Below are 20119 nucleotides of genomic sequence, written 5' to 3'. Positions count from 1 at the left end.
TGAGGATTTTTATGTCTGTGTTCATCAATGATATTGGCCTGTAATTTTCTTTTTTTGTGTGGGATCTTTGTCTGGCTTTGGTATCAGGGTGATAGTGGCCTAACAGAATGAGTTTGGGAGTTTTCCTTCCTCTGCAGTTTTGTGGAACAGTTTCGGAAGGACAGGTGTTAGCTCTTCTCTAAATGTTTGATAGAATTCATCTGTGAAGCCATTGGGTCCTGGACTTTTGTTTATCGAGAGTTCTTTAATCACAGTTTCAATTTCAGTACTTGTGATGGGTCTGTTCCTATTTTCTATTTCTTCCTGGTTCAGTCTTGGGAGATTATATCTTTCTAAGAATTTGTCCATTTCTTCCAGGTTGTCTGTTTTATTGGCATACAGTTGCTTGTAGTAGTCTTTTTCTTTCTTTTTTAGGCTGCACTGGGTCTTAGCTGCAGCATGCAGGATCTTCGTTGTGGCATATTTAGTTGCAGCATGTGGGCTTCTCTGTTGCGACATGCATGTGGGATCTAGTTCCCTCACCAGGGATCGAACCCGGGCCCCCTGCATTGGGAACACGGAGTCTTACTCACTGGACCACCAGGGAAGTCCCTGTTAGTAGTCTCTTAAGATCCTTTGTATTTCTGTGGTGTCGGTTGTAACTTCTCCTTTTTCATTTCTAATTTTATTGATTTGAGTCCTCTCCCTTTTCTTCTTGATGAGTCTGGCTAAAGGTTTATCAGTTTTGTTTATCTTTTCAAAGGACCAGCTTTTAGTTTCATATTGTTTTCTTCGTCTCATTTTCATTTATTTCTGCTCTGATCTTTATGATTTCTTTCCTTCTACTAACTTTAGGTTTTATTTGTTCTTCTTTTTCTAGTTGCTTTAGGTGTAAGTTTAGGTTGTTTATTTGAGATTTTTCTTGTTTCTTGAGGTAGGATTGTATTGCTATAAACTTCCCTCTTAGAACTGCTTTTGCTGCACCCCATAGGTTTTGGATCATTGTGCTTTCGTTTTCATTTTTCTCTAGGTATTTTTTGATTTCCTGTTTGATTACTTCAGTGATCCATTGGTTGTTTAGTAGCATTTGTGTAGCCTCCATGTGTTTGTGTTTTTACAGTTTTCTTCTTGTAGTTTATTTCTAATCTCAGAGCATTGTGGTCGGAAAAGATGCTTGATATGATTTCGCTTTTCTTAAATTTACCAAGGCTCACTTTGTGGCCCAGCATGTGGTCAGTCCTGGAGAATGTTCCATGTGCACTTGAGAAGAATGTATATTCTGCTGCTTTTGGATGGAATGCTCTATAAATATCAAGTCCATCTGGTCTAATGTGTCATTGAAGGCCTGTATTTCTTTATTGATCTTCTGTCTGGATGATCTGTCCATTGATGAAAGTGGGGTGTTAAAGTTCCCCACTATCGTGTTACTGTTGATTTCTCCCTTTATGATCGTTAGTATTTGCCTTATATATTGAGGTGCTCCTATGTTGGGTGCATATATATTCACAATTGTTATGTCTTCTTCTTGGACTGACCCCTTGATCATTATGTAGTGTCCTTCCTTCTTTGTCTCTTATAACAGCCTTTATTTTAAAGTCTATTTCGTCTCATATGAGCACTGCTACCTCCCGCTTTCTTTTGACGTCTATTTGCGTGCAATACCTTCTTCCATCCCTGCTTCACCCACCATCTTCTCACACCTAAATTTTTGCAGGAGCCCCCTAGCTGGTCTCCATCCAGGTCTGCTCACCTTAGGTGCCAGAGTCATCTTTGAAAATGCTAATCTGAACATTCATGAGCCTCCACCCCTCAGGGACCAAATTGAAGATGTGATCGGGCCCCTGCCCAGCTCAGCAGCATATCCTCGGTGTCTTGGCCCCTCTCCCACAGTTCCCCAGCCCACGGCTCTTACGTTTCTTCCATCCCACTGTGCCTTTGCTCCACAGAGCCTTCATACATGCTCTTCCCCTCACTCCTTGTCTAGACTCCTTGTCTATCTATTCCTCCTAGGATCTTGGCTAAAATGTCACTTCCTGACCCCCAAGCCTTGGTCAGGCCCTGGTAGTCACTCTGGTACCCTGCCTTCTCCCTGGAAGTCCGGAGCACTGTGGTAATTCTTAGGTATTAGGTAATTATGCTAAATGACCCAGTAGACTGTAAGCTCCCTGAGGGCAAGGACCACGGCTGACTTGTTCGTTGCTGCATCTGTGGCCCCTAGCCAGTGCCTGGTACATGGTGTTGATAAATGTGTAGATAGTTATCATGAACTTTACTTAGAGAAAACACAAAAGATGTTCTTTAAAACGTTGGTGGTGGCTTTTGGGGTATAAAATTATGCATGACTTATTTTGTTCTTTCTGCTTTTCTGTGCTTTCTGTTTTGTTGTTAGCGAGCAAGGCAATAATTGTCAGTTTGTCAAAAGACATCAGTGCCGGGCCCCAAGCTGAGTCTTCTGTGCAGGATGCACCAGGGTTCACCTCTGCCCTCCTGCCCTTGTCCCCACAGGACTGAAGAGCGATGCGACAGGCATGATGGAGGTCGAGTCCTCCTACTCGGACTTCATCTCCTGTGACCGGACGGGCCGCCGGAACGCAGTCCCTGACATCCAGGGAGACTCCGAGGCCGTAAGCGTACGGAAGCTGGCTGGCGACATGGGCGAGCTAGCCCTCGAGGGCGCAGGTCAGAACCCACGGGTACTCTCGGGTTCAAGCACTCGTGGTGGGAGACCCTCTTCTGGGCTCCGGGACTGGCCTCTAAGTCCTAGCCTGCCCCCTCTTTCTCAGAGAAGAAACTGCATTTAAATCAGGCCCCAGGCCCACGGTCAGTGGCAGAGGGCAGCCACTCCCTAGGCTAGAGCATGCCATTGTCTCAGGCCGTGAGGACCCTCTGGCCAGGCATCCCGGTGCTTTCCTTTCCCCTCAGCCTCCCCGTCCACCCACAGGCCCTGTCAGTTCTCCTTCAAGGTCCCTCCCCAGTCCCTCCGCTTCTCTCTGTCCCCACAGCCACCACCTGGCTCAGGCCACTCCCAGCACCGCAGTGGCCTCTGCCCGGGCCTTCCTGATCCACCCGTGCCCTAACCCTCCTGCTGGACAGGTGCCAGCAGGGTTCATTTAAATCCCCTGTCCCATCGTGCTTCTGCCCCTGCGTCCGTGCCCCTTCATCTCACGGTTTCCTCTGCTAGAACATCCCTCACCAGTCCTGGCTCCCCGAGGAACCCCACCCTCCCTCCCCGTGTGGTCCCATCAGCGGTCCGTCAGCCCTCCCTCGTCCTGCGGCCCGAACTCCTCACCAGGCATGGGAGCCTCCCCGGGTCTGACCCTGCTCCCCTCCAGTCTCTGCTCCCATCTTTCTCCCCTGCGCCTCTGGTCCAGCCTGAGGAAGGGACTTCTGTTTCCTGGAAGTCCCTGATGGGCCTTGCCGCACTCTCCCTCTGTCTGGTCCTGCCTGCCCTCCCCTTGCCGGGCTGGCTTTTCCTCTTTCTTAGAGGCCCAGACCGCTCTGCTGAGAAGCCGTCTCTGACCGCATTCCCCTCTCTGGCTGGGGAGGCGCCTCTTCTCTTGGCCACCTCCACAGCCCCCTGAGCACAGGGCCCCTCCTCTGGGATCTGCATCCTGGGCCCTCGGTGCCTGGTGGCGTTTGGCACCCGGCAGAGGTGCCTAGTCAATGGCTGTTCACTGACCAGCACGCCCAGCTGCCACGCCAGGCCTGCTGCCAGGACATCTGCGTCTGCTCTGGTGAACGGTTTTCTATCTCCTTCAACTCAGTGTAGCCACTCATCCACCTACCCAGGCCCTCTAATGCCTGCTCCCACCCCCGTCCGATTGGAGATCCCCGGGGTACCTGGTGTCCTGGCAGCTGCCTGCCAGGGTGACGGACAGTTAAAAGGGGGACCTGAGGAAGGAGTAGTGCTCACCGCAAGGCGGTGAAGTGCTCCTGGTGCAGTGCAGGCCAGAGTGACTGGCCGAGGAGCCTTCCAGTGGGCCCTGCAATGAGCAGCTTTCACTGGCACGTCTGCGAGCCGTGCTCAGTCCAGCGGACTCACCAAGGGAGTGGGAGTACAGAGAATACAGGTTCTGATCCTGCCGGCCCTGGAACATCTATATGCCTAAAGCTCCCGGGAAACTGATGCGGAGCCCGGGCACGGGAGGAGGAGCCACAGCCTTTGCCTGTCCTGAGGCCTGGCCGCCAGGCCTCCCCAAGTCATGTGTGTTAACGCTCCCCAAGCCCTTTGTGTGCGAACCTTTGTCTTCTCTGATGTTTCCTTACGTGGGGAGCACAAACATTTCCTTACTTAGCCGAATAGTGAAACATAAACAACCAGCAGGGCATGAAGGAACATGAACGCACTGCTTGGCAGCACGTGACCGCGAAAGTTTCTGAATCATGCTCTGAAACTGCCCTGAGGGAGTCCCAGGGGTGCTGGTTGGAGAGGAAAATGCTTGGGGACCTCTGTGGGTCAGAAGAGAGCTGGGACCTGCACAGAGGAAGCCTTGCCCCTGGCGGAGCTGTCCCATGTGCCAGGTGACCACAGAGGGGCAGGGATGTCATCATCCTCACTTCATAGATCAGGAAGCAGAGGCTTGGAGAGATTAAATGAATTGCCTGAGGTCCCACAGCAAGGAAATGGCAGAGCGGCAGTTACTGTGGAATTTAACGAAAATATTCTTGCTCGCCAGGGCGGGAGGCTTCGGACCAAATAGGGCATCACAGACTGGGAAATCTGCCTGAAGTGCAGTCTAATTTGTCAGGCTTCCAGTGGGCCAGAAGGAGCCTCTGGGACCCGGCCTTTGCTACAGGCCCTGCCCCATGATAGGAGGTGACCTGAGGTACAGGTGTCCAAGTTCTCCCTGCACCCCTCACTACCACTAACCCCACCTCTGAAGCCAGTTGCCAGGGCAGAATGAGGCGGTGTCGGTGATGGGTCTTTACAAACCCTAGAGAGCGCTCCTTTAGGCGGCAGCCTTCTAGTTAGTGGAAGGGACACTGCTCCCTCCACTGTTTGGCTCTCAGGCAACTCGGTTCACCTCTCTGAGCCTTGTTTACCTCATCCGAGGCGTATCATGACCCTCATCACACCTCTAGGCTGCTGTATGACTGCATGGAAGGTACTTGCCAGTCTGCAGCCTCAGGATCTGGGTGCAGGGTAGTTTCTCCCTAGTCACGTGAAGGGCTTAGCCTAAGGATGCAAAGACAGAGGCCAGAGAGGGAGATGGGGCTGGTCTGGTGGGGACACAGCACAGTGAAACAGTGACAGGCTCCACCCCCGCCCCTGCTGCAGGCCACCCCTGGTGCTCCTGGGCTGGCATCTTCTGATGCCCTTCTCTGTCTTATAGGAACTACCGTTTGCTGAGCACATGCTGGGAGTCTAGACACCCCACACAAATATCCTGACCCTCACCAGCTACAAGCATCCATCCATGATCCTGGCCTCTTCTTCACTTTAATTATACCAGTAACAGCACGAGCACATTTTCTTTGTAGAAATTAAAATGTTACAGACTAGGCTAAAGTTCCCTTTAGCTACCACCCCCCCAATCCAGCTCCTGTCCTGCTCCCCAGGGCTTACCCACTGTTACTGCTGTGGCTGGGCCCCTCTGGACCTCCTCCTACGCATTACGTTTGTGTATATGCTCCTTTCTGTCTCCTCTGCAGAAGGACAGGCGGAGGTGGGCACCCCAGACAAGGAAGGTAGCAACCAGCCCAAGAGCAGCGATGGGACCACCTCATCTTGAACATGACCTTGCCCGAGGAGGCTGGAAGAGAGACGCGCCGTGGACGGAAAGCCCTGGCACTGGCCCAGCAGCCTTTCCTCTGAGCAGTGTGTTCCAGGCAAACCAGGCCAGACTGAAAGGCAGCCCCAGAGGCTCCCGTGGCCCCTACCCTGGGAATGCCCTCTGCCCCCACCCCCAGGCTCCACGCTCCACCTCCTCACTTGCCCGGGTACACTTTCAAGACACTGTAACCACAGGATGTTATTTATTCAGCAGGTGCTGGGACTCGGGGGCTGGGTCCTGCCACCTGGGTGAACAGCCTGGGCAGGGACCGCATTCTAGCCCTGCCCCCTCTTCTCCAGCCCAGCCGGCCTTCTGTGTCAGGACCTTCTTACCCCTTTTTTAAGAAGCACTTTTAAACTTTTTAGAAACTTTAAACCTTTTCTCAGCAGAGAGGGAGGGAGCTGACAATTTACCTTTTATTTTGGAAGCCATTGTAAGTTAAACTCTTTGACCATCTATGCAGCTCTGAGGTTCCCTCATGGAGCTTCACAGATCCATTTTTAGGGAAGGGATCTTGTGCTTAAAACTCTCTGATTAACTCTTTGCCCTTTCTACCAAGATAAGTGACACCTAGGACCCAGGAAATAAATGCTGATGATTTGTGTGATAGGTTTAAGATGATTATTTCTCCTTTAAACAGCAACAGCAGGGGCTGGGACTTGTTTCCCCAAGGCCATGATTAGCTGGGACCCATCGCTGCCCCGGGCTTCCACGGAATGAGGTACCTGAGAAGATGCCGGGGTACCGCAGAGGCCGGCACCACTCCTCAGGCCAGTATCTGAAGAGTCGTCTTCCATCTCACCCTCTCTCACCCCAATGCACAGCTTTGGGAACCCAAAAGGAAGGTTTCCCCCCCCGCTTAGGACCTAGAGTAGGAAGGGGTTAAGAGTTTAGGGGGCATTTAAGCACATAAGCCTTCAAGAGAAGCCTGGTTTCTTCTGGACGGAGAGCAGGCTTTGGGCCCCGCTTTGCCCCCTTTTCCCATTCACAGACCCCACCGGGCTCTCGGGACCCTGCTGCTGGGCAGGCTGCCTGCGTCTGGGGGCCCCAGGGGCTCCCTCCGTTCTCCACAGACCCAAGTTGGCCCGCTCCGACCGCAGCGCCACACACCACATGCTGCACGACCCCAGCCGCTGGTTTCTTTATTAAGCACCAGATTTTCAGCGCGGGTCACCCTGGGAGGGAGGGATTCAGATTCAACCAGCCACAGGCCCTGATCCTGGCCCGGGCACACAATCAGAGGAGAGACGCGGCCAGGCGGAGGTATATGTGTGTACAGAAACAGGCCCGTGGGCTTCTTCACGACCATCAGCAGCTGACTCTGGAAATCGTGGTCTCCCTGGAAGGAGTAAAGGGAAGCCTGTCGATTAAGCCAGAGTTGTGAAGACTCCATCCACAGGGTGAGGACTCTCAGAGGTGGCCACGATGTCTTCAGGGACGCTGCTCTGCTTGCCAAGTAAGAGAAGCAGGAAGATTAGGCAACTTGTAGTGCCCAGGACATAAAAAAATCACAGGGCATCAGAGCCGGAGAGGAACCCCTTTCTACAGCTGGGGAGACCGAGGCTTGGAGCAAGGAAAGGCTCTGTCAAGGCCGCACAGGAAGGAAGGAAGCAGAACCTAGCTGCGCCCTGGACTCAACTCCCTGCCCTTGGCTTTGGGCGGCCCTGGAGAGGCCCCAAGTTGCCAAGACCTTGGGACCGGGCTCGAGAAAGTCTCCTCCTCAGACCAGCCTCGAGACGGCATTATGCAGAAAGTGAGCCTGTCCAGTGAGGGAGGACCACCAGCCAGGGAGTCATCACGCATCCCTGGTGCTGCCCAGGAGAGGAAGGGAGGGCATCTTGCTAGAAGTCCCCGGAAAGCCAGGTGGGAGCCAGGGCAGGGCACCAGCCCAGCAGCTCAGTCAGAAACATACCTGCAGAGGCCAAAGGTGGCATCCCGTAGGCTTTACAGAGCAGGTCAAGAAGCTCCGTCTTCTCACCTTCTGGGAGGAAACTGGACTTTGCCGCATTGATGTTCTGGAAGGGCCAGCACGGCGGACAGTGTGAAACCAGAGAGCACAGAAGGGAGTCCTTAGCAATCTAGTGACAGTCCATCTTCTTCATTAAACATGGGCAAGTCATTAAGCTCAGAGTGGGGAGGCCTTGTCCAAGGTCACGCGGCAGCAACTGCCAGAGCAGAGACTGTGAGGTTCTGTGTTCTTAAAGTGGCAGGACGTGATACACAGATGTGGGAAGGAGGTTGGAGAAACCTTTGAGAGACAGGGTGGGATGTGTGGCGCCAGAGAGACAGTCCTTCAGGGACAGACTTGGGATATCAGAACCACTGAAATCAAGGGATCATCCTGGGGTCTCTGAGTGGCCTGAAAAGTGTGTACAAAATGTATAGCTGAGCACACCTTTCTGGGGAGATGGTTGACAGCTTTCAGAGTCTTTCAAGGCACTTGACCGAAGCAGAGGATAAAAAACCCAGTCCTAGGTCAGGATCTCAGCCGAAGATGTCTACTCTGGAAGGCATCGAACTCCAGGTCTGCCTTGGCCTGGCCTCTTGCAGCAGACTCACCCCTCATTCTCCAGGGCTTCCGGGCCCTGGCCAGGACCTGCAGGCCTCACACACTCCCAGGGCCCAGAGTCAAGGCACACACCCACTCACCAGTCTCTTAAACTCCTCTTCAGTGAAGCCCATGTCCTGTTTGGTCATCTGGTAATCAGTGTTCAGGGTGGACTTGAAGATGAGTGGGTCATCCGTGTTGAGGGAGTAATTAGCCTGGTCGTTTTTGAACCTGGACAGTGCAGGGGGGTGGGAGGGGGGAGGGGGAGAAGCGCCTCCCGTTACTGCTGTGTAAACAGTCTCTGCACGTGGACATCCGCCCTCCTTGGAACCGCGCGGCACCCTTGGACAGGCCTGGAAGTTCTCCTCGTTGTACAGAGGAAGACACAAATTCAGGGAACTCGGGTGACTTGTCCAAGGCCACAGTACTAGCAACTCAAGACTTAAAGCCATCCAGCCAGGCCAGAGCCAGGCAAAGGCAGGAGAGGGGCCGGCTTGGCGAGGCCAGAAAAGCAACAGCCCGCTCTAGCTACCCCCCTCTCTGGCCCTCTCCTTCACAGCCGCACTCCGCGAGAGTTGTCTGCCCCCTTCACCAACCGTCCTCAAGCCCCCTGGGATCTGACTCTTCAAATACGCCATGGGGACTGTTCTTAGCATAATCCCCGACCACCATCTTATTAAATCCAACGGACTCTTCCTAGCTCTAACCTCACCTGACTTGTGGAGCAGAATTTTATACGGTTGACCTTTTCCCTAGATTTCTTGGACACCGCACTTTTGGCTTTCCTTCTGCCTGTGCCTTCAATGTCACTGTCCTTCTGGATTCTCTCCTAGGCCCTCTTTTTTTTTTTTTTTTTTTTTTTTTAATTCAAACAGAAAATCACCACAATTATAACCATCCTCATCAGTTCACTCAGCCCCATGTAATTAATTTTTTGTACCTTGATCTTCTGTTAGCACTTTTATGAATTCATCAGTTTTCCATTAGAGTTCTGAAAATGCTTATTCATTCAGTTCAGCAGTACAGTCAGTTACCAGAATCCTAGGCCCTCTTGCTCCCCCGTCTGCTGAGGCCAGCACTTCTCCTTCAACCACCGTATCTCTTTAGGTGACTCTGAGTCTTCCTCCAGCCCACAGGCTGTATGCCCACATGCCTCCAAGAGCCTCCACTTGGGTGTCCTGTAGGTACTGCACACTCCACATTCCTAAAGCAGCTCAGGCCCACCTTGTAATCAGAGTGTGAGCGAGCCCAAGCTCCTCTCCTCCTCGTAAGCTTGGCGGACAGACCATCAGTGCTGGCCTGAATATGGTCACCCCGAGTTCTTAGTGAACTTCTGGGTCAGCTTTTCCCTCCTGAGGCCTCTCCCAGGGCTCAGTCCCAGGGCAACCTGAAGAAGGGCCAAAGCTTCTTAGTTAAGCCTATGGGGCAGGAGCGGGGTGGGGTGGGGTGGGACGGGACGGGACGGGACGGGACAGGCTCTCCTGGGGAGAGCTTCAGGATGTGCTGGGGGAATGCCCGGAGGGGCCAGGAGCAGAGACCACGTGAGCAAGAGAGACTCGTCTTCCTAATTCCTAGGAGGTAGAATCTGGAGTGTGGAAGTTTCCCTTGGGGTAGCAGGGCATTCTGCTATAGCTGGATGAGCTACAGGGCCCCCAGCTGTGCTATCCAATAGCTGGTGACCTCATAATCAAGTTACACCACATCCAGGCTCTGGATTCCTCACTTGTAAGATGAGGACAAGAGCGCCTGCTTCCCAAGCATTTGAAGAGCTTTCACACCCAGGAGACCCCGCAGGGACCAGTGCCCAGTCCCTGCATCCCCTTCCCACCCTTGGCTTTCCTAGTACAAAACTGAACGGAGCCCAGGGGACCCAGCCTCACCGAACGACTGCATGCTCCGTGCCTGGCTTCCAGGCGCCGGTGAGGTAGCTGGACCAGGGGCAGACCTGGAAGAGCAGGCGGGTGGCTGGCACGAACCCCCCAGGGCCACGCTGACCCCCGTCCCCAGGCCAGCTGGCACCACCTCCTCCGGCGACATTCTCCCGGGTCTCAGCGGCCCCCTCGCAACCGAGTCCAAGGAGCCGTCAAGTCCTGCCTTTCTCCCCCCACCCAGCAGCTCCAAGGCCCGCGGCCCACGCTCCCCGCGGCTGCTGGACCCTCCGTGCTCTCCACCGCGCCCCTGACCTGACCTCCCCCTCCCCGGCCCCTCACCTCGAAGTGCATGTTTTCCTGCCGCAGCCTGTTGTAGAGGGCCGGGTCCTCCAGGGTGTGGTAGCCGTGCCCCAGCCTCTCGGTCTTGAGCACGTCCACGGCCTGTTGACAAGCAGTGTGGATCCCAGCGCGGGCCGCGGGGCAAGCGGGGAGAAGGGCCCCGCCACCTGCCTGGCCACTCACCTCTCTCACCACCTCGGCCGAGCCCACCTCCCCGGCGTGGACCGTGCGGTGGACGCCGCTCTTCACGGCCTCCTGTAAGGGCGAGGGCTTGGTCAGGGGCGACCTGGGGCTTGGCCCCGCAGGTCCTGCCTTCACTACACTCTGGGGCTGGGTCTACCTGGCTGGCTCCCAGACAGGGAGATCGGGTGGGTTTCGTTTTTGTAATCATTTAAGTGGTAGCCCTCCTTTATCAGACAGTTATTACGAGTCAGACACTGTAAGAAATGGTTTGGATACCTTACGTCATATTCACAACTGCTCTAACACCTGTCTTACAGGCAGCGGGGAGGGACTGAAACTCAGGAGAATTAGGTACCACGACCAAGGTCAGACCGCTAGGAAGAGGTTCCAGAGCCCCTACTCTCGACCCCATGCTTCACCCCTTCCACGGGAAGCACAGCATGAGGCTTTGAGACGTCTGCTCCAACCCAGTCATCCCAGCAGATGAAACAGGCCCAGAGAAGAGACAGTCTCGCCCCAGGTCACACAGCGAATCATTAGGCCGAAAGGCTCCAACACAGGACCCTCCAGCACCAAGTGGGGTTTTTTCTTTCATACCAGATTCCCAATTTCTTGAGCCCCTAGACCCAGTCACACACACTTGGGAGCCCAGGAGGCCTCGTGATCCGCCGTCGGTGTGCCTTCCCGCTACTGGTATAAGAGACCAGCTCCGTACGCGGCTCCCCCAGAGCCCGCCTATCCTCTGCCTCCGTCCCCCAGGACCCACCGCGTAGGCCTCCACGTGTTCAGGGAAGAGGCTGCTGCCTTGGATGCTCTCGTCTCCGGCCAGGTCGATGGCCACCACGGTCTGCTGCCGGTACTTCTTACACAGCTCCACCACCTCGGGGGACCAGCCTGTGGGCGAGATGCCCGCCGGGCCTCTGGCGGCAGCACGGAGGAGAAAGACCCTCCCAGCCCTCCCACCCAAGGCCAGCACAAGGCAGAGGGCCCAGTGTCCCATCTTCAAGGTCTGACCCCCGCGGCCTTCGGGGCCTCAGCATCCTCTCCTCGCAGGGGGGGCCGTGTGCTGTGGCCCACGGTCACAGTGAGGCTTTGCCGAGGCCCCGTGTGTGAGACACTGAGGTCAGGGCCTGGGCTCAGTAAGCGACAAATGGCAATTCTCTCTCTCGATCCCCACACCCACCCCTCAACTTAGCAGACGAGATGGAGGGCCGCACAGTTTAACATTTAAACCTAAAACAACTCCCACTAGTGTTACTAAACACATTGCTAACGTTGGTCATCGTAAAGTGTTTTAAAAAGAATGACCGACCACAGGCTTTGGAACCAGACGGCCCTGGGTTCTGCTCCGGGCTTTGTGCCTTCCTGATTGAGCCTCTCTCTACCTCGGTTTCCTCATCTGTCAAATGGGGATAAACGATGGTGGTCCTGCCTCCTAGACCCCTGTGAGGATTAGAGAAAATACCCCAAGCCACTCTGCACAGGGAAGCCCTGCAGGTTGACACCAGCCCCTCGCTGTGGGCTCACTGCTCCTTAGAGCAGAGAACGGGGTAACTACGATCGCCCCCTGTGACAAGGCACGTCTGAGATCCAGAGAGGTGATGTGACCTGGAGAGAGTCACACAGCGGGGCTCTGCCTTGGAAGCACAAGCCCTGGAGATGTGACCAGTGTCAGTCACAGGGAGACCCCTCAGGCCCCGGCGCTCAGACCTAGTCCCAGGTTCCGCAGCCCTGACGGGAGGGGGCCTGGCCCACAGGGTCTCAAGGGAGGACGCGGCCTGACGGGAGCCAGGCTTAGGCTTTTCTCTGTCGTCCAGCCTCCCTTGATTTTAAGCCTCCTGCAGGTCACCTAGCTCCCAGGCTCAGCCTCCCTGGGGAGACAATTCTGTTGCAGGAAGTTCTGAGCTTGCCCAGGAGGAAGCCCCGAGGTCCAACTGATGGGCTCAAGAGAGACCATGGGGACCAGTATGGCCCCTGTGCCCGGCCAGGATGTTGTGGTGGCATCACATGGGCAGCCAGGGACGGGGCCAAGGCCACACTCACTGGGCTGGTGGCGCATGCAGCACAGGATGGACCGCACCTTCACCCTGAAGTCTCGCTCTCCCTCTTGCAGGCCCTGGTTCACTAGGTACACCACCTCGTCCGGGGTGAGGTCCCCTCTGTGTGCAGAGAAGAGTAGGGTTGGGCCTGAGACAAAGGCAGACCTAAAGGACAGCCCTGGGACTGGGACTGGGACTGGGACTGGGACAGAGGAGGGAGGGGAGGCGGGGGAGTAAAGAGGGGAAGGAAAGGAGGAGAGAAAGAGGAGGAAGAGGGATCTTCCAGGAGAAGCCCTCACCCCCACTAACCCACTGCCTCTGAGGGAAGGACGAGGGAGATAGCCCCAAGCCCTAGCGCACCCGCTTCCGGCTTCCTTGGAACTGCCTGGATGCTTCCAGACCTGCGAAGACTGTCCCAGTTCGGGGGGCTGTCAGACACAGCCCTCCTCCCACCCAAGATGGAGAGTACTGCTAAGCTCAGCTCACCTGTTGTGATTCCCACTTGTCCACAAGTATCAGAGTCATGGCTAGAAGGGAGCAAGGTGGTTGAGTGGTACCACTTAGACATCCCTGGGGTCCAGGCAGAGGGGCAGGAGTGGGCCAAACTCACTTTGGTTACAGGGTTAGGATAGGACCCCTAGAAGTCACTGGATAAGCTGTGGGCCAGTTCAGGGAGCAAGACCAAAGTCTTGCTTGGGCCAGGGCCTCCCAGTCTGCCCCTCACGGTCTTGGGTCAGGCCACCCTGCCACAGCACCGGCACAGCCCTCCAGACGGTCACTCACTCAGCCTGGTTCCAAGGGATCGGCTCCACTTTGGAGTTGGCCAGAAGGTGCGGGCTGTAGCGCACCTCCACGTACACCACGCCCTCCTTGGCCTTCATCTCCACAAACTCGTAGGCAGTCCTTTTGATGGCCTCCCGGCAGCCCCTGGGAAGGGAAGAGAGGGGCTGGGGACAAACTGCCCCAAGTCCCTGGGGAGCTCCAGGAAATAACAAAGCTGTCCCCTGCACATAGCAGATCAAACCCACGTGTGGCCCCCCCCACCCCAATCTCTCATCACCCAGCCCAAAGCTCTGGGCATCTGCTGGAGAAAATCCTAGAAGCACAGCACATCCTGTCAGCTCTGCTTCCAAACTCGATGCCAGTTCTCGCCCCCTCCGCCCTGGTTCTAACCACCTCACCTCTCTAACTGGCCTCCTGGTCTCCACACTTGCCCCTGTATAGCAGCTAGCTCAGTCTTGAAAAAATGGAAATCAAAGAGGGAATTCCCTGGCAGTCCAGTGGTTAGGACTTCACGCTCTCACTGCTCAGGGCCCGGGTTCAATCCCTGGTCGGGGCACTAAAATCCCACAAGCTGTGCAGTGTGGGCAAAAAAAAAAAAAAAAAAGGAAATCAACATCACTCCTCCACTCTGAACCCTAATGGCCTCCCACCTCGTAGAGTAAGTCTCAACCCCACCTCCCAACCCCCCACAAGGCCTGCGTAATCTGGGCCCCTGCCAGCCTCCCGCTCCTTCCATGACTCCTCCAGGGTCTCTTCTTTCTGTCCAGCGAACAGCCAAGCTTGTTCCCAGGTCAGGGCCTTCGTGTTTGCAGTGCCCCAGCCTGCAGGCTCTTCACCCAGATCACCCTATGCTCCCTCCTCCCTCCATTCAGAGCCCGGCTCCAGCCTCACCTCCTCGGGGAAGCCTTCCCTGACCACCTTATTTTAAAACACCTCCTCACCCTTTTTCACCTCTTCCCCGGGCTTCAGTTTTCTCCATGGCCCTTATCACCACTCGACATCACAGATCACATGGTTTATTAGCTGGTTTCACCTCCCCAACTAGAACGTAGTCTCCATGAGACAAGGACCCCTCCATCTGTCTCATCACGGCTACGATCCCTCAGCCAAGGACAGAGACTAGGACATTGCAGCCACTGAAATGTTTGTTGAGTGACAGATGTAGGCCAGCAGGGAGGAGAAATAGGAGAAAAGGACACACACAGGCAACAAAAGGCAAAAATAGACAAGGGGGACTGCACCAAACTAAAGAGCTTCTACACAGCAAAGGAAACCATCAACAGAGTGACAGGCAACCTACCGAATGGGAGAAAGTATTTGCAAACCACACATCTGATAAGGGGCTCACACCCAAAATGTGAAAGGAACTCCTACGATTCAGTAGCAAAACAAACAACAACAAAAACTGATAAAAAAATAGGCAAAGGACCTGAATAGACATTTCTCAGAAGACATACAAATGGCCAACAGGCCCATGAAATGGTGCCTGACATCACTAATCACCAAGGAAATGCAAATCAAAAGCGGCTTAAGCCTTCAGGAAGCTGGTCCTCTTCTGTCTTGTGGCCGAGAGACAGGAGCCGCCTGGGCAGTGGCCTGGGAGACACTCCTCATCCGGGGGAGAGGCAGCACGTATGCCAGAGCATCTGCTGAGCCAGGCCAAGGATGGGGGCAATCGATGCCTTCCAGGCAGAGCCCAAAAGCTTCCAGAAAGCAGCCAGCAGCCTTGGCATACATCTTCCTTCCCCAGGACTCCTCATTCCTGTCCTGCCACTTACCCAGCCAAAGGCCTCCACCGGCCTCACACACCTTCCTCACTGGTCCTCCAACAACCCATCCTCCAGACCGTTCCTCAGGTCCAGCCCTCTGGACAATATCACAGCCTTTCTCTCCCAAGGCCCTGTCCACACTTCCTCCTCCAGGCAGCCTTCCCTGACTCCCCCAGCCCCCTCTACGTCTTCCCCCGCCTGAGCTCTGGCAGCACTGACTGCCAAGGCCCCATTCTCGCCTGCCTTGGGAAACTCTGCCTCGTGCCAGGAAGCTCAAGGTGACATCAGGACAAGAATCTGGGCCTCACCCCTTGCCAACTGTGTGGTCCTGGGCAAGTTCCTTCACTATCCTGAGCATTTCCTCCTCTGCAAATGAGGAGTGTGTCTAGCTCTCGGGACTGTGGACAACTACAAAGAGAATAGTTCTTTGAACTGTACACACATTATATTCTTCTATATCTAAGACATTCTGCTATCAAAAAATGGAAGGAATGAAAAGTAACATAAAAACAGCAGTGCCTGGCTATCGATAAAGGTAGCAACTGTCCTCCTAGTAAGAGGGGGCTTGCTGAGGACAGTGCTGTGTCCATTCCAAACCCCAGCCCTAGGAGGCAGAGAGGGTCATAAGCCCCATTGTCTACATAAGGGAACTGAGGCCCAGAGAGGGCAAATTTGCCCAGCGTCGACGTTATTTCTTGAAAGAATCTGATACTAGGATCTATGTTCTTAACCCCCACATTCTGTCACTTTTCTATAGAAGTTGAAGGAGTTTCAGCCCATCATACCCATTTTCCGGAAGGGAAAACCGAGGCCCAAAAGCACGGAGAGATTCGCAGGAGTGCACACAATGGTGAGAGGCAGAGCGGGGTTGTACAGCGCCTTCTCCCGCCCCACAGGCTGAGATGTGCAGGCAGCCTGACGGGGGCACAGGGACCGACGCTGCCCAGGGTTCGGGGCGGGTGGGAAGGCTTACGCGATGGCGGGCATGTAGTAGTCGAACTTGGCCAGGAAGCCCGGGAGGCTGAGCGGCTTGTCCATGCCGATGATGTCCTGCAGCTCCTCTGGTGTGTTGGCAGGGAGGGCGATGCCCCGCCTCCTGGGGACGAAACAATGAGGGTGACGGACAACCCTGGGCAGGACCTTACCAGCTCCTTGCGGGCAGTGGGGGGGGCATCTGACCCCTCTCATTGGACAGATGGGAAAACTGAGGCCCAGGGCATATAGAACCAGGACCTGAATCCTTCTAGGATCTTCTGTCCCCAAGGCCATGACCAGCCAGCAAATCTCAAGGGGGACAACTGGGGTTAAAGTCCATTTAAAGTGCACATGAACATGCACACACACACCCTGGTGTCTGGGGACAGGAAGGTGCCAGGGCAAGCCCTTGGTAGAGCCGGCTGGTCGTGTGCCAGGTCAGGGGTTATCAGGTGCAAGAACTGCAGCACACAGTGCCCGGGACAGGAGCAGGCGCCAGACTTCCCTCCGCCACCCTCCCTCTGGCCGGCACACCAGGGAGGCTGGCCTGGCCCACTGTGCTGGGAGAGGGAAGCCAGCCCAGCCATCCACCCTGCCGGCGCTCTCCCCTCCCTGACCACAGCCTCCCACACACGGCAGGGCCACACGGCAACCTCTCGGTAAGGGCTGGCGGAGAACAGCCCTTCTGGTCTGGGGCCTCCTCCTCTCCACTGGCATCTCCACCTCCCCCCAGCCAGGACCAGCAGGGTGCAAGGCTGGGCTGCCTTCCCCGCTTCTCACGCCCAGCCTCTCTGCTCCTTCTGGCTCTGCCCCAACGCATGGGTCACCCGTGGCCTCAGTTTTCCCACTTTTAAGACAAAAGGGACAGGCCAAGGACACCAGAGAGTCAAGAAATGCTTTTACCATGAGGGACAAAAGACCAAAGGCACTCTACAGAAACAGAGAAATGCAGAGAACAGAAAACTTAAAAACCCAAAATGAATAGCCTCAAAGAGAGGAGACGATGTTACATCCTTGAAACAAGAGGATCCCTTTTTAAAAAGAGGACATTCAGAAGGTAAGAAAGAGCTCTCGGAGATTTGGAAGAATATGGCAGCACCCATCAGGCTGTAATAAAAGGAATGGAAAATAAAGTTGAGAAAATCCTCCAGCAGGTAGAACAAAAGACAAGATAAAAAATAGGAGCAAATGATTAAGAAAATTAGGTGATTAAACCAGGAGGTTCGGCCTCCAGTTATCCACAAAGCAAGAACAGAAGATAGAAGGGAGGACATTGCCAAAGAAAGGGAAATTCGACCCACGTGTTGAAGTCCTTCAACAGCTTCTGTTATTAAAATATTTAAATGTTTCCCTACATAAATACCTGTTCCCTAAACCTCCTAAACATGCCCTCTTCCCCTTCTGCATGACCCCAGGACCTATGAGTGACCGGTGGGTATCACCAGGGGGTCACCCTGTTGCCCAGTTTGCCAGTCAGACTCCCATCCCTGTGAGACGTCCCCGGGGAAGATGAAGCCCCGGGTGCAGTCCTAGCACCGGGGTCAGGTGCTCAGCGCCCTTGGGCCTTCCCCTGCTGGTCAGTCTGCCCCAAGGTCACCCTCATGAGGCCATCCTCAGTCACCGTAGCCTCTGCAGAGCCCGTACCAGTTGTTAGATGCTATATTTTGGATATCCTTCTGGGAGCTGGTGGGTGGAAGGCAGAGGAGGTGAGGCTAAGGCTCCGACCCCCATATTCCCAAAGACAATGGCCACATTTGCCCCAGGCCCCCTGGACCGATCCAGAGATCCAGAGCTTTCAGTCCTATCCCTCTGCACATCAGCCTCTGAGGGCCCAAGATGTGCTGGGCACTGGATGGATAGCCGTGACCAAGGCAGACCTGTGTGTCTGATCGCCCCCAAACCCCTCCCCCTCCCAGGCTCCACATTTCCTAATACGGCTCCTCCATCCATCCAGCTGCCTGAACCAGAGACAGGGGGCTCCCCCAGACTCCATCTCCCTTACCCATCAATAGCCGGTCCCCAAGTCCTAATGATTTCTTCTTAAATATTTCTCCAACTAGTCTCTTCTCCAGCCTCTCTCCTCAACAGCCACCCGAGAGAGATCTTTTTACCCCACAGATAGAGTGGACTGGGAAGGCCTTTCGGAGGAGGTGACATTTAAGCAGAAGAGGGAGACTGTCCTTTTCCCCTGAGGGAGCAGGAAGAGAGATCCAGGCAGGCAGGGTCAGAGCCCTGCTGAGAGCCCCAGGCAGAAGCACCGAGGGAATTCCGGGGCGGGGAGGCTACAGTTCAGAGCAGGGTCAGTGGTAGATGAGCCAACTGCCAAATGGGGGCTTCGTAGGAGCTGGGACCTTATCCTGAAAGCCCCGGGAAGCCACTGAAGGATTCTAAGCAGGGGAGTGACATGAAAAGATGTACTTTTTAAAGAGCTCCTCCTGACTGTGGTGTGGGGAACAGACAGAGGGAAAGCAGGGCAGAAGCCAGAGCTGCCACGGCGGTCCCCTGGGAGACGATCCAGCACCTCACATGGGACTGGGCCTCCGGAAGCTGCTCAGACAGAGCTGTAAAGATCCTGTCTGGGACCCAAGGCTGAGGCAGGAAGGAGTTGTTCCTGGATCCCCTGCTACCCACAGCCACTAACCGCAGCCAAGGCTCCCTCCACCCAGGGCCGAGCTCAGTTCTTAGATGGCCCTGCTTCCCCAGTCAGCCATGGCCATGCCCCAGGTGCCGCTTAGTCCTCCGCCCTCCATGGTGGGTGATACACTGAGAGCCCAGTAAGAAGGATGAACATGGACTTTGGAGTTCAAAGTCCATCCTCCTCCTGCAGGTACCAGATCACCCTGGGCAGGAGCTGTCCCCTTGAGGACCTCCATATCCTTGTCAGTAAAACACAGATGGTACTCTGTTTTCAAGGTACAGGGAGGAACAAATGAGACTATTGGTGTGTCCAGGGAAGGATGGCAGACTCTGAAGCCCAAGGCCCTGGGTTTAAATCCCAGCTCTTATTTAAAGGCTGTGTGGGACTCCCCTAGTGGCTCAATGGTTGAGAATCCGCCTGCCAATGCAGGGGACACGGGTTTGATCCCTGGTCTGGGAAGATCCCACATGCCGCGGAGCAACTAAGCCCATGCGCCACAGCTACTGAGCCTGCGCTCTAGAGGCCGCGTGCCACAACTACCGAGCCCACGTGCCTAGAGCCCATGCTCCACAACAAGAGAAGCCACTGAAATGAGAAGCCCACGCACCACAACAAAGAGTTGCCCCAGCTCGACGCAACTAGAGAAAGCCCGCATGCAGCAACGAAGACCCAAGGCAGCCAAAAATAAATAAATAAAATTTAAAAATTTTTTAAAAAATAAAGGCTGTGTGACCTTGAGCAAATTACCCAAACTCTCTGTTTAGGAGATGTGGCATGTTTGAGAAGCATCTGGCATGCACTAAGCAAGGAGTAGAAGAGGTCAGAGAGGTTAACACAGGCTTTGTAGGACTTCAAGGAACGTGTGTAGGCTTTGGCTTTGACCCTGATCAAGGCAGGAGGGTTTGAGAAAGGAAGTGATCTGATCACTCTGTGTTTTAAGATGATTGTTCTGACTACAGTACTGTGGGGACAGTAGATGGGGGAGGCCAGGGTGGACACCTGGAGACTGGTCAGGAGTCCACTGCAATAGTCCAATGGCTCAGACCAGGATGGTGACAGGGAGGAGACAGTGGCCAGATTCAGAATGTGCTTTGGAGAAGAGCTGGCAGGGTCAGGAAGGAGATTGAGAAAGAAGTTAAAGCCCCCGGAGAGAAGATGGAATAAGAAGAAACAGGTGAGGGAATTCCCTGGTGGTCCAGTGGTTAGGACTCTGTGCTCTCA

At 54.8% G+C, this 20119-nt stretch overlaps 2 protein-coding genes across 2 annotated transcripts; one reads left to right on the top strand and one right to left on the bottom strand.

Moving 5' to 3' along the window:
* Nucleotides 1-2465: 2465 nt before the first annotated feature.
* Nucleotides 2466-6360, top strand: PKIG (cAMP-dependent protein kinase inhibitor gamma). Its single transcript, XM_028486919.1, has 2 exons — nucleotides 2466-2658; nucleotides 5632-6360. The coding sequence occupies exons 1-2, from the start codon at nucleotides 2508-2510 to the stop codon at nucleotides 5709-5711; spliced, it is 231 nt and encodes a 76-aa protein (XP_028342720.1). The 5' UTR covers nucleotides 2466-2507; the 3' UTR covers nucleotides 5712-6360.
* A 510-nt stretch (nucleotides 6361-6870) lies between these two features.
* ADA (adenosine deaminase) lies at nucleotides 6871-19588 on the bottom strand. Its single transcript, XM_024128558.3, has 9 exons — nucleotides 16259-19588; nucleotides 13517-13660; nucleotides 12738-12853; nucleotides 11461-11588; nucleotides 10512-10766; nucleotides 10182-10246; nucleotides 8403-8532; nucleotides 7666-7768; nucleotides 6871-7198 (listed from the first exon to the last, which is right to left on the bottom strand). The coding sequence occupies exons 1-9, from the start codon at nucleotides 16552-16554 to the stop codon at nucleotides 7185-7187; spliced, it is 1251 nt and encodes a 416-aa protein (XP_023984326.1). The 5' UTR covers nucleotides 16555-19588; the 3' UTR covers nucleotides 6871-7184.
* Between the last annotated feature and the right edge of the window lie 531 nt (nucleotides 19589-20119).

This window comes from Physeter macrocephalus, unplaced genomic scaffold (assembly GCF_002837175.3).
Source record: "Physeter macrocephalus isolate SW-GA unplaced genomic scaffold, ASM283717v5 random_1118, whole genome shotgun sequence".
In the NCBI taxonomy this organism is placed as follows: domain Eukaryota; kingdom Metazoa; phylum Chordata; class Mammalia; order Artiodactyla; family Physeteridae; genus Physeter; species Physeter macrocephalus.
Note: the sequence above shows the minus strand (reverse complement) of the source record. Positions and strands in the feature narration are given on the sequence as shown.